This window comes from Argentina silus (assembly GCF_951799395.1).
Source record: "Argentina silus genome assembly, chromosome: 7".
Taxonomy (NCBI): Eukaryota; Metazoa; Chordata; class Actinopteri; order Argentiniformes; family Argentinidae; genus Argentina; species Argentina silus.
The window spans coordinates 4,457,835-4,476,468 of NC_139661.1; the positions used below are offsets into that span (position 1 = coordinate 4,457,835).

The 18,634-nt window shown below is 42.2% G+C and overlaps 1 protein-coding gene across 1 annotated transcript in view; it reads right to left on the reverse strand.

The window, feature by feature from the left end:
• The window catches only part of zmat4a (zinc finger, matrin-type 4a), a gene marked incomplete at its 5' end in the record, with an annotated part of 70,576 nt that overhangs the window by 35,256 nt on the left and 16,686 nt on the right, over nucleotides 1-18,634 (reverse strand). The window contains one exon of the mRNA XM_083672888.1: nucleotides 11,844-11,933. Within this exon, the coding sequence (XP_083529014.1) occupies nucleotides 11,844-11,933 (90 nt within the window). The remainder of the gene's footprint in view (nucleotides 1-11,843; nucleotides 11,934-18,634) is intronic.

Below are 18,634 nucleotides of genomic sequence, written 5' to 3' on the forward strand. Positions count from 1 at the left end.
TCCCCGACTTTTTCTGGTCCAAGTGGTGATTCTCGCCTTAAAATACGTCTGGCCAATTTACAGATTGAGATACGATGTTCGCTACTGTGGTGTCTGATGAGACTGTTGTTTCTGCCCCTGTGTCTTCTCAGCGTCCTGCCGAGGAGGTTGACAAACCTACGCTTGAGTGTGATAGCCCCAGCATGGAGACAAAACAGTTACCAATGACTCGTGAGAACGTTATTATTGCTCAGAAGGACGAGGCCAGGCATACCAAGTGTTTTGCTACTGATCTTGCTCCAGAGATAGCTAAAAGCAAGGATGTTGCTTATTTTGTGGAGAGTGGAGTGAGTGGAGTGTTGTGTTTCAGGTCATTGTGTCTAAACGGTACCATCAGTCTGTTTTATCACTGGCTCATGATCATCTTTGGTCTGGTCACTTAGGGGTTACAAAAACCTACAATCGAATTCTGAGACATTTCTTTTGGCCAGGATTAAAGAGATACATAGCCAGATTCTGTCACACATGCCATATCTGTCAAGTTACTGAAAAACCAAATCATTTTATTCCGCCTGGCCCACTTCACCCAATCCCGGTTATGGATGAGCCATTTGAGCATGAACTGGTAGATTTACCAAAAACAAAATCTGGTAACCAATTCTTGCTAACAATAATGTGTGTTGCTACACGGTACCCCGAAGCTATTCCTCTTAGGAAGATAACATCACAGTCTGTAGTAAAAGCCTTGATCAAGTTGTTTGCTACATTTGGACTCCAAAGATAGTACAGACAGATCAAGGTACTAACTTCCTTTCGGGCATATTTGAACAAGTACTGAAGTCTCTGTCCATTACCCACAGAATCTCGAGTGCTTACCATTGTGAGTCTCAGGGGGTGCTCAAACGTTGGCATCAGATATTTAAGTCTGTGCTGCGAAAATATTGTATGGAGACAGGTCGAGATTGGGATGATGGTGTTCCCCTTGCGCTGTTCGCGGTGCGAGAAACAGTGCAGGAGTCCCTAGGTTTCAGCCCAGCTGATCTTGTATTTGTTCACACAGTCAGAGGGCCTTTGAATTTTTTAAAGGATCAGCTTATGTGTGAGAGTTTGACCTCGAAAAAAACGTGTTGGCTTATGTGAGCCAATTCCGTGAGTGGCTACGTGAGGCTTGCAGCATGGCTAAAGAAAATCTCTCCGCTTCTCAAACGAAGATGAAGCGTCAGTTTGATCGGAAAACAGTTCCGTGTTCTTTGCAGTCAGGTGACATGGTTTTGGTTTTGCTGCCAGCCCCTGGCTCCTCTCTGTAATGCTCGTTTTTCAGGTCTTTAATCGAAAGATAAGAAGTTAAGTGATACTGACTATGTTGTCAGTACTCCTGATCGGAGACGGCAGTCTCGTGTGTGTCATATAAATATGTTAAGGCTATACCCTGTTAGAAGTGAAACCCAGGCCGAGACTCAAGATGCGGCCTCTGTGACCACCGTCGCATCTGCCGTGCCGGTTGCTGTGATTCCTGGCCCTTCTACTGTCACCGTGAATGATGAGGATGGTTTAAGTTTGCGTAATGCTGCGCAACAAACTCCTCGATTAACCAACTCTGAGATGCTGTTGAACCTTCCTTCCCTGTTGCTTGCTCAGTTCCTCACTACCGTTTGTGTGGTCTGCTGACTGCCAAACAGCGTTTGACTGCATTAAAGCACTTTTATGCAGTACCTCTGTCCTTAGGGCTCCGGATTGTCAAAAACCATTTACAATCGAAGTCGATGCAAGTAGTGTTGTTGCCGCTGCGGTTCTGAGTCAGATGGATTCCAACGGTCTGGACCATCCGGTCTGTTACTTCTCAAAGAAGTTTGACATCAGTCAGTCACGCTACTCTACTATAGAGCAGGAGACTCTGGCTCTGTGGTTCGCGCTTCTGTTCTTTGAGGTTTACGTAGGATCCAGTGTTATGCCTGTATAATATATATACTGACCATAATCCTTTGGTGTTCCTTCACCGAATCTGTAACCACAACCGACGCCTGATGCGTTGGTCGCGAATGGTCCAAGATTTTAATTTGGAGATCCAACACAGGAAAGGTTCTGACAATGTATTTGCTGATGCCCTTTCTCGTTGTTAATGTTGATGTGCATGTGTGGGTATGTTATGTTGATAAAGTAGTCGGGGGGGGGAGAGCTTATTGATATCGCCAGCCCAGGCTTGCTCTTATGGGTGGGGGTGTTAAGTCTCTCGTCCTGTATGCATGTAGGTTCTCCTGTCGTGCTGTGTTTTGTGTTCCGTCTACGTCTCCTCCTCTCACTCTCACTCTCATACAGGTGTCTGTCCACGATTGGCCTGTCAGTCCCGTCCGTCATCATTTGCGCACCTGTTCAACTGTCTGTCCATCTATTTAAAGCCCTCCTGTTCTCTGTTTGGAAGTCACCGTCTTTCGTGTTTTGTTTGGTGTCCATTGTTGAAAGTGAATTAGCCAAGCCAAGTACATTGATAGTCGTTTCTTGTTATGTTTAAAACTATACACGGTATAGTGTTTTGGTTTGGTTTTTACACACAGGGACAAGGGGATAGGTAAGCTGCCCATGGGTTTACTCTTTGTTATAAACACTAGGCTAGGAACGGGTGCCCCCCATGTGTTCGTTTTAGTAGATCTTGTGTGGTTTGGTAGCTAGGACTTTCTTTTGCTACACAGAGGGGGATGAGGAGGAGTATACAGAACACAAAAGTATAGCATCAAATCAATAACATTTATTTAAATTAGAGCAGAGAAGTGAGAAACTGCTCTTCCCCTGTGAAGTAGGAACGGCATGTACCGGATGCGCAGTTTGTTTCAGCTCCATAATAAGTGAAGAGGCCCAGCCTGTCGTGTTTGTCACACCATGGCATGCTGTGAAATTGCTCCATGCAGCCATTTTCAGGCTTCCTTAGCTCCCACAGTATGTTTGAAATGCTTCATTATCCTAAGATATAGCTCTAGGGTATATCTATATATCTATTCTCCTCACAGGCTACAGTTTCTACTGAGAGGCAAGGGAAGGTCTATTTTCTAAATCACAGTTTGGCAGTGGCAGTACCACCCTCATAACCCAGCCATTCTCAGAGCAGCTCAATGCAAATTTAAAGAGAGATGAAAGGCACTTTTGGAAGGAAAATAAATGAAAGAAGTACCGTGGCTCCCCTTTGTTTCACCTAAGAAGGAGTTACAAAATGACAGTTGGCAAAGCCAAGGGTCATGATTTTTCTTCTTTTCTTTAAAAAAAAAAAAAGTCTTACAAAATACTTGAGATGAAAGAATTACCTCTCACTTGATCTAAAATTGAGGAACCTGTTATCCACAACTCACACTCATAAGTGCATCTTCTCCTTTCATATTTCTTTTTCCACATGAAGAGTTTCGTTATGCTATACAGAATCTGTCCACCATTTTCTAAACTGTACTTTCTGTTCTAAAGAATGATTGATTGACAAAATAAAAACCCTCTGTGATAGTACATTTAAAAGGACAGTAGTTATTTGCTTACATAATAATCATGAAATTGTAATCTATCTTGATTATCTAAATTGTTGATGACATGTAAAACATTTTAGCAAAATGGATATATAGCGTTTTTGAAACTCTTCAAATATTCATGCAGTATCATCATCTTGGCCACACTCTGTTCTCATGTATAATTCTAACGGTGGTCAGCCTCAGCACTGACACGCCAATGAGCTGTTTCCACTGCGTCTGTCCGGTCAACCTTGGTGAGCGCACGTGCGTGAGCTGGCCGACACAGCCTGACCTGAGCAGCTGGCCACTGCCCTCCAGTGAAGTCCTCCTCTTTCCCTGTAGTATGAGCTGAAATCCAAGAAGCTGTTCTCTATAACACAAACAATCTGTGATGACCGTTCCTAATGGAGTTCTGCTGATTTTGAGCCCAACTTTAATTTAACCAAAAAACAATGGAAGTCTACATTTCTGAGATTTTGGGATGATTTCTGAGATTTTGGGATGATGAAACATGCAAATTTAGGGTAGATTGACTTTCAATGTTTTTTGTTTCAAAAACCATTATCAGTTAGCAGTTTGTGACATTGCCCAGATAAACGGAACCAAAGTGTGGATTAAAGTCTGTCCTTGTCCATAGACTGCTTTCAGAAGTAAGGAACCACATATGTGATCTTGTCATTTAGGTGAACTATTCCTAAATACATTCAATGTCATTCTGAAGCATTTCGTATTTCAATCTTGCTTCCTCTCTGATGGTAAGACGTAATTAAAGTGAACAGCTAAGGTGAAGTGGGATGGTGGATGGTGTTATTGGGCTTTACGTGTGATCTCACTGATCTCGCCCTCTGTTTCCTCTCCTCCACCGCCTGCAAAGATAGTCCGCAGATTAAGAAATGTGCTATGCAATCTGTTGGATATTGCTGAAGGAGAAGTCAAGGCAACCAAGCATAAAACTGCAGTCACTTCTTGTTCAGTCAAGACAGTTCAACCAGAGTTGGGTAGAGTACTGACAATCTGTACTTAAGTAAGATAACTGTTACTAGTATAAATGTACTTAAGTACAAATGTACTAGTAAAAGTAGCCCTTTTCAGAAACCACTAAAGTAAGAGCAAAAAAGTATCTGGTCAAAAAACGACTTAAGTACTAGTTTAACACATTTAGTTTGGTTCATTTTTACACCTTATGCAACAAAATCAGGAATTGTAATTCAAAAAGAGGGTATCAAACTGCATATTTAGGAAATATTTAATAATAATAACAACTGAAGTAAATTGAAGTAAAATAAATAGCTTAGAAGAGTAAATTCTGTTGGTGGTACCGGTATGTCATCTGGTCATACCAACATGTGGTCACAGCTTCACACAATAGAAAGAAAGAGTAGGCTAATCATCTTAGAAATGAACTTGCCATTGTTTTCAAAGACAATTTTAGAATTACAGTGGGTGCTTTTTGTGTGCTATCAAACTCCTCTTCTCGTTGCTCTTACTCTTTACGAACACATGCAGAAACCTACAAAATCAATCACATGACATGCTACAAACCCCATTTGCACTCTGGAACTGAAGTGAATTGGTAAAATGTAACTGAGTAAAAAGTAAGTTCCATCCTTCAAAAATTACTTGAGTAAGAGTACAATTATAGCCCACAGAGAGTGACGCTAAAAGTGCTAGTTCCTCAAAAAATTACAATGTACAAAAAAGTACATGCAACTATGTACATGTAACACACACACACGCACACGCACACACACACACACACACACACACACACACACACACACACACACACACACACACAGGGCTGTCATGCATCCAATGTTTTTGAGGTTTTGATATTCTTTGTATTTTAAAAAAAATCTGAAACAGCTTTTTCCTGCAATATGGAGCCATAAACATTATGCCTAATTCTACGTCAATAGCTAGCTGGCTAGAGCCAACATCATGAAATTGCTAGGTGGTCAGTATTGCAGGGAAAAAATGAAACATTTTCAAGAGGGAATCAATAGGCTACAAAGCTTGATCAAATTAGTACCTAACCATCCAGCAGCTCAAATCTAATGAAATGCAGTTTTGTCACTCTACAATATTTCTCCACCTCCATATCTGACAATACTGCACACACTCAATCTAGCATCCTGCCTAGGCATCCCTGTGCAACTTGGAAGCAACCACTGACGTGGGAGAATAGTACTAGGATATTTTTGTATTAATAATTATGATAAAACATGGGCATAAACGTCATAAAAAACTTCGAACCAGAAAAATTGGAGGGGGCACATGCTTTTGTGCCCCCTATGGGCATGACGCCTCTGCACACACACACACACACACACACACACACACACACACACACACACACCCCCCTCTGAGCTAAGTGTGTACAGATTACATATTTTGAATCATCTGAGAGAGGCGATGTGTAAAAAAACATTGGTAAATTATACAGTACACAACGTTCCTTCCTTACCATCTCAATATATTTATGAATAGCTGCCAGGCTTATTCTAAAAAAGCTATGGTGTGCAAAGCAGTTGGAGATCTGTCTAATTGTGCCCCGGGAGATGCCAACCTCTGTACCAGCAGATGCCAACCAGCGTACCCATCAGCCCTTAGCAGTGGGCACATTCCCTTTTCCTCTGTTTAGCGCCAGGCCAAGATGTCCTCAACAGAGCCTCTCAGCAGGCAGATGAGCAGAGACACATCATCATCCACTTCCTCCTGCACAGGTATGAGTGTGGGTGTGAGTGTGGAGGAATAGCCACATGCTGCGACGGTACCCGGTGTCTCCTCCTATCCTTATGCAGCACGATGACTCCTGTCTCCACCACTGTGAGAGCATCACAGGGGACTAAGCAGCAGGGAGGCAGAGTACTCGCTGCTGTCTCGATGGGCGTCCAAAACAAGCTTTCATCCAATTAAACAAGTATAGAGAAAGTCTAATTGTTCTGTTTTTTGGAATATAATCACTAGCAATAGGATAGCTGGTAATGCTAACAAGCAGAAAGGGAAATTGAGAGCTACAGTATTGTATGGTCTATCTACTGACTGCCACACTGCCTACTGCATTTAGCTACAGTATTCTTCCACCAAAATTAAGAATGCCTCTATTTTGGACACCCTTAGCATAAAACAAGTTATTTTGTTTGTTTGTTTGTTTTTCCTCACCACTATTGTGGTCCATGGAAGATGGTTGGGGGCCTTGACAACGTGTTGCCAAAATGACGCGGGAGTCGTTTTGAAGCGTAATCGGCCATCACGCCCCCACAAGAGCAGGTTACCAGGGTGATGACTACGGTCAGATTAGCCGTGTACAGTTGTCAACAGAGATCAGCTCAGCCAGGTCCAGACACAGGCCACGCTCGCCACCACCAAGCTCTCTGACAATCTCCCCGGGGTTCTCCCCCACGCATACAAGTATTTTTAGATACCTTAGAGAGCCAGGCAACAGCCACTACAGCCCAGTCACATCACATCTGTGTATCGCAACCCACCTCCTTTCCCAAATCAAGGCAAACGTGTCCTTTTGGAATGTACTGAAAGGTCAGACTGCTAACATTTTTTGTGGTTATTGAAATAAAGACAACACGACAGTTTGAGTGTATCATAGTTATTCACAAATGTATTATTTTTTTAGATGGATTATAGAGAGCATTCGACAAATTCACAACATGGACATGATAGAGACCTGCTCTGCCAAATTACTAAGACCTCAGCCACATATGGAGTTAGATATAACTGAGGTTCAACTCACCTAAACTTCACCCCTAACCAATTACCTACTGTACAATGCATATATATATATATATATACCCACCTGATCTACCCTTTACCTGTCTGTTAATGAGTGAAACATGGAACATAGAGAGGGAGCAGCTGAGTAGCTCAAGACTGTAACACTACAGAGAGAGATTCATATTACTGGGGATTCATAAAGTCATACTGAATTGAAATGAACAGATGTACAGTGGCAGGGAAAAGAGACACAGTACAGTCCAGGTTGATGTTCTCTGGCTCTCTTGGATGTTTCACTTTGATTTAAACCCTGCTAATTAAATAGGAGTAGGGCTCTGAGGAGATATTCAATCAACCCAAAAGTCTTCCCCTGTTGCTAATTCTATCCTCTTTAATGGCTCGCGAGTTGAGTTACAGGACCCGGGGCTACGGAGAGATTTTAACTGTCCTTCGGGGGCCCATGTACCTATTAGGAGCCAATGCTGTCGGCTGATTTGTACAAAACAGATGGACATGGCCGTGGTCTTGATTGCTGATTGGCTGTCGTTTATTGTCCACTGGCTGCAGAGGATGGCAGTTCGTTAGAGCATTGCACTGGCTGTCGCCGTGTCAACAGCACTGCTTGAGCTTGAGTAAAAGGGATTGTTGCAAAGAGGAGAGCAACTACTAATGAGCAGGACTGATAGGGGAGATTAGGTGGGGGGTGACCCACAGCAGCAACATGTTTATCTTTTTTTTGTCCAAGCGACGGTTGCCATTTTGGGATACATGCCAAATCATTAGGGTCTCCATCATCTTCCAACTTGATGACAGCTGAACGTAATTGAGCGGCTGAATAGAATCAATTATGTACACACTCCCTGTATTCTCTCACAAGAACAAATAAGTGAGCCTGGCTGCTCGCACACACTGTGGCCTTTCAAGGAAGTAAATGTCAAAAATGAAAAACGATGCTCAAAAACAATCGTATCCTCCTGTATTCACTGCTCTTTGTAATGTCATTGCATAGCAAATCGAGAGCTTAGAACTAGAAAGTTATATCTGAGTGAAGTATAGTTCTGAGATATTGAGCACCAAAGATGCCATATCTCAGAAGTTAGAACTGTTCAATAAGTACATCACCCGTAAGGGTATTTTAAATGCAGCATATCAAAATCCTGGGACAGTTGAAATTGGGATTTGTTAGGGGGTGCAAATGCACAACGAACCTTATAGTTATGAAAAGTCAATTTCGGTTCAATTCTATAAGGTTCTATTTGACACTATATGAGGAAATGTTAGTTTTGATAGAATATTATTAACACTTTAGTTGATTAAGGAAGATAATAGGCATATTTTTAACAGATAATCGAATAACATTGTAAAATATCTAGATTTATTGTATGTGAATATACTGTACGTTAATCAATACAATATTTACTAGATATCAAAAGCATGAGGTAGATTTATGATTTGAGTGAGCTGCCCCTTTAGTGAAGGTGTACCAGCACCTATTGTGACTAGCTCCATAGGAATGAATGGGAGTTATCAAGGCCTCAGAATTATAAAGTTCTATCTGCAGAGTATCATATTGAAAAAAAAAAATCATAACCCAGATTAAAATATACTAACCCTAACCTTTCAGAACTCAATTAGTTAAATCAAATGTTTATTGATTGGCAACCCAGACGTGCCCAGGCTTATTATTGGACCGCAGATACTGTAGCAGTTCAAATGGTTCTGCGACCTTTAAAGTTATAATTTTTCATTCTTAAAAATACTTTACCCACATCTGAACAACTACCCAGAGAGCCATTTTATGTGATTAACTCATTTTTGATCAAAATGTCTGACAGAACTAAGGTCTTGAAAGGTCTCTGTATCTGCAACTTGCATATATTCCAGCTTGCTATAGTACAGTGTATGTCAAGCTTGATATAGTATTGCTATAGACATATCGTGTATATGTCATCCAAATGATCTCAACCCAAAATGAAACAGCATTCAATTATCTAGCGTCATTTCTGAGTGAATTAGACTGATATCACTTTCAGACTGCTGTTATCAAACAGTGGAGAACCCCGGCCGTGGTTCAAGGCTGAGACAGACAGGCTGATGCTCCTTCTCCCAATCTCATCATCTTATCAGGAGTTAAGTCACAGACCATATTCAGTCGCTTGGTGACAATGGATAGGGTGGATGTTCATTCGCAGACATCTCTTACTTTGCCCCGGTGCTTTTGGTAAACCAATGTGTCATTCAAATAATGGCAAGATATACTGTTGAAAAACGCCTCTGGTTTTCAGACAGCATTCTAAGCATGTAAGCTAGAGACCCAGCCCAAAGCCCACGCAGTCTTAAACCGGATGGCATAAAACATCAACCTCTCTTCACGTGAGATGTGCTACGAAAGCCAGGACTATTTCAGTTTTACGGTCCACTGTGCTGCTCAATGATGCTGCTGTATCCAGTACAGACACTGAGCTTGACAGAAAGGCACAACAGCTGCTGTGAAGTGACCAGTGATATCGCTTTCCAATGCTAACGCAGTGAGGACAGAGAATACACTGATTCCAACTGACTACGATACCCACACAATGGTAAGGAGCTTTGATCTGGAAAGCAACTAAAAAAGGTAACATAGGGCCTAAGGGAAAAAAATAAATAAGTGCTTCTACCTCCCGGCATATTCCCCCAGTTCCATTTTTTGGAAACTGTTTATTTAGCAGTCTATGAAGTGTTCATGTAGGGAAATGAATAAATACTAATCCTCCTATCGAGGACTGCCACGCTGCATTGGATAATAATAACATTTTCCAGGGTCTGGCATATTTTCAAGGATAACTTGGGTATTTTTTATATTTTTCGGTGATATTGTAGTCATCAATGAGAGCCTACAGTAGCCATGGCGAAGTGCAAAGTAAGAACTCAAGTCTGAGAGGGTATTTTTCATGGTGTACATGAAAAATGTTTTTACCCAGAACATTGAAGCTGGAACATCATGGGAGGCATCTCATCTATAACAAGCATTTGATTGAGGTGAAAGAGGTCAAACTAACACAATTTCTAACAAGCAAGAACATAATGGTGACTTTGGATTGGACAACCACTGTTCTGTACAGTACATGTATGCCACTGCATCCATATATTGTTGTCATCAGGTTCCAATCACAACAACTTTAAGTAATCATAGTGATAGAAGAAGCTATCTGGGGCTTAGTGCAAGGAGAAAGACATGAAACCACCAGCAGAATGCCCATGTGTAAACAGTCCCCTCTTTCTCATTTGGCCTCTAACCCCTGTTATCGACAGGCCGAGCTCCGTAGGGTCTTACTCTGTTCAGCACTAATCACCCTCTCTGGTAGTGGGTAGTGAAGAGAGAGAGAGAGAGAGAAAGAGATAGAGTGAGAGTGAGAGAGAGAGAGAGAGAGAGAGAGTACTGACAGTGATGTTCTCCATTAAGTAACTCGGCCCTGCGAGAGGAGGAGAGAAAAAAGGGCAGGCAGAAGGAGAGAGCTCTGTCCCTGGACGGGTCCTTATCTGGTCCAGGAGAGGAGATCCCCAGACTGATAGCTGGAAGGCTAAAAGTAATCACAGTTAAGACTGCAGCCTCCTTCACTGATCTACACACTCTCAGACGTCGCCACAACGGCTTCATTGTCACCTCCGTCTCCTTTCCACACATCACTAATGGATCTATCTATCACATCCAAAAAGCAAGCAAGCACAGTTAAAACTGGTATAAAACCCTTTCTCAGTGACCTACAATCAGAATTGTGATATTGCAAAAATGATCATACATACTGTACTGTACAGTAGAATAGTTGCAGATGTTTATCGTAATGCAGAATACACAGCATGGCCGTAATCGGGCTTAGGAACTGTTTGCGTCTCTGTGTTGGCTCAGTATGTATTCTTGGAGGCAGCATAGGCACACAGATGGAGATGCTGGGACAAACCCTGTTGGTATCATCAACACCACCACCACCACCCATGTCCCCTTCTCCCCTAGTTGTTCTCAGGCAAAAGCTTAAGCATTGTACACGCATCAGACTCTGAATGCTTTATTGACCAGGAGCTGACAGCAGGACATAATTGTGGCTGTCAAAAGCGGCATGTACTCTCGATTTACATGGAGGAGATGTACCTCACAGTGTGCTCTATTCACTTGATGGAAAGCTGCTCTGGCATCCCGCCCCGGCATTTCACTCCATTGTCACTTCCACGCTCAGCCAACCAGAAATGTGCTGCTGCTATTTATCTATTCAACATTCTGACAGAGGCGAAGGGGGTCAAGAAACGCGGGTGGGAATCAATAGTGGGAAAGTCCATTAAGAAGAGCCAAGGTTTGCCACTCCAGTGAGTGCAGAGCAGAGACTAGAGTGTGTGTGGGTCCATGCAATTTTGAACGACTAGCAGTCATTTCATTCATGATTGTAATAGTGCAAAAACCCATATGATTGCGAGATGTGGTCCTCTGTGGCTCATTTGGTCGAGCATGGCACTAACAATGCTTAGGTTGTGGGTTTGATTCCTGCTGAGACCATATATTCTGAAATGTATGCACTCACTGCAATGTAAGTCGCTTTGGATAAAAGCGTCAACTAAATGGCATATATTATATATGATTAGATGTTTACTTCACAGTGGAGGCTGTGTGCTACTCACATTGTCTGTTCTGAGCTTCTTGGCTGGGCAGCCTCCATCCACTGGATGTAGCATGTAATACAGTCGTACTTTGTTGGCATGTTTTCGACTCTGGAAGGGAGAAAAAAACATAATTTGTGGTGATTGCGACCCCTCCAAAACATTATAGATACTTTCACAGATGAATAGAGCTGACTGCATTATCTACATTCCAATACATTTCCATCTATTGTAATACTGTAAAACTGTTCATGATTCATGCACTACTAATATTGTGCAATTGGAAACCACATGATTGCAACTAATCCATAAAGCTGAGGAAACAGGGACAGATGCCTGCTTCCCAGAGACTGGATACAATTAATAATTACATGAAAGCTGTCAGAAAGACATCACAAACCCATTGATCGATCTCTCAGTTTTGAAAGCAGAGACACTTTGGGCTGGCTGGGGAGGAGGAGCAGGGGAATGGGGTTCAATTGATTTCCCTGTTCAGTTGATCTGAAGATTATTCAGTTTGACAGGAGGTTTACAGGCTACAGTTCCAAAATAAAAAGGGGGAGGAGCAGGAGTTAAAGAAGAGAGAAAGAACAGAGCACCGGTGGAGTCATTTCTATTGTAAAACTAATTTCATCTTCTCGGGGAATGAAGAGAGACTCTGGCCAAATCTCAAAAGTCTTTCCTCCATACTTTGTCCTGGCTCCTCGCCTCTTTCTCAAAACACATCGGAGGAAAAGGTCCCGGGAGAGGAACCTCAGCTCTTCTTCTCCGATGTGTTTTGAGAAGGCGGCGCGGAGAGAGGACGCGAGGAGTTCAGAAAAGACTTCTGTCGTTCCACTTTGGTGCCTTTTCATGACAGATCCACCCTGGCGAGGCGTGATGACACGTGGACGTGTACCCAGTGCGTCAGACAGCTCCCAGGTTCTCCTCACAGAGACATGGCAGACAACACATTCTGCCAGTCCCCCCAGACAGAGGGAGATTGTTCCAGAAAAAAATTTCTCTTCCTTGTTTCCTGCTAGGATATTGTACCCTGAGCCTTTATTTAGCTGAAAGAGGCAAGGTAAAACAATAATGAAGCAGGCGTTAGAGGTGAAGAGGTTACTGAGGCTAAAACAGATAACAGGAATGGAATTGGACAATCATTCAGCAGAACCCTCCCATTATTTTGTATTTCTACTTAGAAGATGTAGTTCTGATACCGTCTGAATTCAACATCAATACTTCCCAGCATGAAATCCATCTGAATGCACTCAGAGTACCTCTGAGGCAATAGGCTCAAGTCGCGTCTGGCAAAGTGAACGCCACCATAGCTGGGGGATGCGTTCAGCTGCACCGTCTGAGGGACTGTTGTCTGGGGGTCAGTTAGAAGAATCCAGTAGTGTGAGAATGAAAGCTACACATTGAGGATGTACACAGCTTATGGAATTGGCAATGCCATCTTCCCGAGGGGGGGTGGGGAGCAGGGTAGTCTACAGACAGAAACGCCAAAGGCCAGAGAGGGTCTGGTCTGCCTGTCTGTCTGTTCTTCGCAGCATTGTCTGCCTGAAGATATCGAGCCTGCTGCTTCTGACCACCACAGATGTAAATAAACTCACTGGACTGGAACAGGAAGTCTCTGGTGCTTTGTTTTGATAATCTTGGCACTAAATGCACGCTTGACATCATCAGGACTGAGGAAAAATCCATATTGCATTACCACCACATGAGTGAGCTGATGGGGGGGGGGGGGCACTGGTCCTCATACACTCGCTCCCCTGCACCCACAGGGCAGACATTCCCAGCCCTGCCATCCCACAATCCTATAATGCCTACCCAACTGGGAATGATACAAAGATCATCATGATGTTTTGTATGATGTTTTACAACTGATTAAGACAATAAGGCAAACCGCTGCATACTGTAGTTTTTTCTCAGCACCAGCACTCAAATGACACTAGAGCATAGCATTGTGATTGTATTAACTTTGCTTTGGATTTTGTACATGCAAAGCAATTAGATTTTCTGAAAAGGTATTGCAACAGCAAATCATTTTTGCTGGGTATTGTAATTCAGTGATGCTTGTTCACAGAAAGTAACCAGTGAGCAACATCTTCAGTACACTATGTACAGCATTCAGATGCAGCAGACCCTTACTGTAAGTGAATGCTGATTTGGACTGGGCAAGTGGGCCTGCTGGGAAATAACGCCTTGAGGAGCTCTAATGATATAAAAGGCAAAAGACAACCAGGCCTGACATAGAGTGGGTCAGGTAAACTCCAGACACACGACGGGAGCTGAGCTGTCACATCGCTGGATTGTGAGGTGGCTGTTTATCAGTAGTAGCAGCAGCTGCAGCAGCAGAATCAAGCCCTGGGCTCTGGCTGTTCCTGACTGTTGTATGCCCCCTCCAGTGTGAGGGACGCTCTCTTCTGCCTGGTCCTCAAGAATAAACACCACTGACTGCCCGCATTCAGAGACCAATTATCTCATTAATCATTTCTCATCTACATCAAAAACACTGGGCGGGGCCGGGGGTTGTTGAGGATATTATGACTATATTCATAAGGATGCTGGAGGATTTAGAAGTTTCCAGAGGAAAGCTTTGTGAGCACATTCAAAAAGATCGGGGAAGCAGATCAACATGGAGAGAAGCAGAGGCTAGATTCTTAGAAAAAAAGGATTCCAAAAGGATTCTTAGCAGACAAGTAGGGTGCTAACTAGAACCTGTTTCATATGAACCCTTTTTGAGAGCTCTTTCTGTAGGTAGAACCCTTTTTTCTAAGAGTTCATACACAGGTATAACATGGAGAAAATACAGAGGTGATTTGCTAAAATCCAATTATGACAAATACTTTCACTCCCACGAAGGCCAGATTTGAGTCGTTGTTATTCGTGGCTTATATGTGATGTGCCCAATAGCCTGGGGACGGGGTAACCAAGTTAAACCAAACAGCATTAACAGCATTTGCAGCATTAATGATGTTCTGTGAACATTGCTACCATGTCATTTCTCCTCTCTACCTCCTGGTGAAGGGCTGCTCCTTGAGTTTCCTTCACAGAGTCGTTACTGATGGATTAATCAGACAGCACACAGTCCCAGCTGTTGTCTGAATGGATGACTGCAGTGCAGGCCATCAGGCCCCATACAGTAAATGAGAAACAGTGGAGGACTAATTGATGTGACTGTATGCGAGCACCTCATGCTGCGCTCCATTTGGATGAGCTACGCCCATCAGCACAACCTGCAGTCTTCTCTGATTAGTGTTTCGGGTGGCCATTTTGTTAACCTAACACCTCGAGTTCACATCCTTTTTTCTGTGTCATGTCCTGTATTCATTATCCCAGGCGCCATCACATCTAACAGTCCAATTGAATCAAAGTAAGTGTTGTTTTTTCTTTCCCACATCAAAATCACTAACTGTAATTGTCGCTGAGACTTACTGACAGAGCGTAATGATTCTGTAATTCATAGGGGTGTAGTGCTAATTTTTGTTGTGCCAGGTGCGCTCCCCCTAAAATAAATGTTGTTATCCTTAGGCCTACGATAACAGCATGCCACCTACACTCAGTGGTGACGTTTCGGGTAAACCTACAGGTATGGCAGAATCATTGGTGCAACATTTTTAATCAGCAGTTTGTTGCTATGGTAGGAGTTCAGATTGATTTATGGAATGATTGTTTATGCCTGGCTGACTCCCTGCGTGGAGCAGACAGGGAATATGGGCAGAGCGCTGATGTTGTTCAGCATTAAATGGAGTTAAGCAGCATCTTCAAATGCACAAGCATCTCCAAATGCATTTTTGTTTGTTGAGTGTTTGTTTTCTATAAAGTGATATTCATAAGCAAACCCCTTTGAAAAAAAAACACTATCCTTGGGCGATGTTGTGTCATCTGTATCAACAGCGCATATTGATGTATTGGTATACTGAACAAGCCTACCAATAGGGTGCAGTTCAGAAAGGCTCTAAACTCACATGGAATGCGTTTCCCGCCAGTGTCAATCAAGTGTGACAATCAAGTCCCTGAATGCTGTTGATCCCATTTTTCCCGAACCAAGAGTAGGGAAAGACGTTCTCACTCAGGGTGGATATGGCTGGGATGCTGGAGAAGCATCATTAATTGTATTTGGACTGTATATTATGGTCTGTCGTTTAAAACCGATTAATGGGAATTGTTTTTACAGAAATATTTAAACAACTCCGTTCCTCATCCGTAAAATAAGTGCCCGGGAAGACTCATACCTAAAAACAATGTGTTGTTGACATAAACTTGTTTTCAATAGACAAACACTCCATCTCTGAATTTCATCGAGTTTTCAAGAGTTTGTCTGGATTTGAACTTCAGACGTATGCATTTGAAGTTGTATGTCATTACATAATCAGTCTTCAGAGTTGAAAAACACACACCAAGACTCTAACAGCATGCTAGCTGATGCAGAGTGGGCTTTCATATATGAGCCAAAACCACTTGGCAGGAGCCGGAGCATTGTTCAGCCTGGAGACCACTAAACAACGGGGGAGTGTACCCTGAGACACTTGACAGAGTGCTGTCATGAAACCAGGCCATGCAGTCAAAGTCTACAACTCCCACTACAACAACACACTGAACAGTTGTTGTAGTACATGCATAGTACGCTACCAGGCCTGCTGTGAAGAAAACGTACAGAGATCAAAGAGAGTGTCATCTATCTCCATAACCCAATCCCACATTCCAAATACCAAAATCCTCCTTTGCAGTCATTTTCATCTGCTTGAAGAATGTGTAACACAGTGAGTGGGGATGAACTGAGAGTTTGTTGAATCACAAAAAGCTAAGAGCATCAAAAACAATGCTGCTTTAACAATGGAACACACCATCAATAGAGGCCACTGTGTATTTTGTCTAATCTGGATCTTACTATCATCCATCATCCTTGTGAACAACAAGTGCAGCCATTTAGTTTGTTCAATTGGCAATAGACAATTATACAACCTCTGAGTACTGAGAACCATTGATCGATATTTGATTAAATAACCTAAGGTAACTGTAATCCACTGGTGGATTGTGTGAGTGTGTGTGTGAATAATACATTTCCAAAAAACAGTTATCATGTTATGAAAGTTTCAGTTTCAGTATGCAATTTTTTTGGTAGTGATTGCCTTTTGGGGCTTACTAACGTTTTATCAGCAAAGAAATGAGTGAGAACTGTTGTACAAATTGGACACTGTTTTCTTCTTCTGCTCTATAAAACAAGATTTCCTCTCCAAACCAAACATCCAGAATTATATGAAAGCTCAGGAAGTAATTTAATGTGCCCAAATTTCTATTTTAATGCATTTTCGGTCTATTATTTCTTCTGCATTGAACGATGGCACCCAATTTCATGGCATTTGTGACACAGGAAATGATCACACCCAAGGAACAAAGCATATTTTTCAGTAAAAATCTATCCTTCTCCTTTGCATTTGTGTCTGGCAGAACTGAATGTACTAGGGGATAGGTTCATTATATATTGAAATTAAAACCTGCCAGTCCTGAGATTATGAGTTGACTCATGCTGGAATCATGAAATAATTCTATCTTGGTGGGAGCAGGATCTGAATCATGCTATTTCAGTTTGATTTGCTTCACCAGCCAATCTCTTCCCTGTCAAAATAATTTGAGGCTGTTACTAATTTGTTTAATCTCCAGTCATTCTATGGTCTCAGATATACCTCTCTTCAGCAGTGGGCTGAGTCACAATTGATGTAACAGGTCTATTTCTATTAATAATCACTCCTCGAGTGTGGCCTGGGGATATTGAATACAAATGGCATTTAACTGCAGTCTCAGAACAAATATAAATGCATAGCTTTGTGGCCCTCAAAACAATATCCCTTAATTGTATACCAAAACATCAGTATAGATTGTTTAGAGTTAGACATGAGGTTGACAGCTTTGGGATAAAAACTCTTAACCCTAACACTAACTCTTTAAGAGCCATGCAATTCTTGTTTTCATGGCCTTTTAACTTGAAGTGGCTGACAATTATTTTGCAGAGGTACAGGCTGTTATAAGCTACTTTTTTTTCAAAGACAATGATGAGAGCCACTATTCACAAATACCCAACTCTGACTATTAATTCCTTTATCAGTTATATATACATATTTAAATCCAATGTCCTGTATGTATTCAAGGTTATACATGAAAAATAACCTTCCTGTTAAAGAAGTCGATATCTTTATAGTCTACTACAGTTTAGTATTTAAAGGGACTTGAGCCAGAACTCAAGAATCATTCCTCACACTGGAGCTGAGTTGACCACACGATGTTACCCAAACATGCGCCAATTCACCCTTATGACAACACGGTTGAAAGCACCGCAATTATCTGCTGTTTGTCCATCGTTAGCACAAATCAAAGAGGCAGGGAGGAATCCACAGGGAGAATTAATCACTTTCCATGTTAATTTCATGAAAGGCCTTCAAAAGTGGGCAGAAGAACACTATCCTGTATTTTCCATCTCCCAGATTACATTGGAACTAACACGATCACGGCCCTATCATGAGGGCATTAATCAACCCTATCAGTTATCAATTACTGCCACGATCATAACTCAGATTTTCATTTTCCTTTATTATTTTTTTTGTCGTTGTCAGCAATAGAAATTACTAATATTTCCATCCCATTAACTCCAATACCATATGAGATACACAGCGACTAATATATGGAGAATCTGTGCACATTACTGCCACACACACAGTACAGTATCTCAGCTTTCTGAACTGGATGTGACAGCCTGATCTAGTGGAACAATTACAAGGCATCTCTGGGTTAACGGTACATGAGTACACTGAGCAGCAATTAATGGG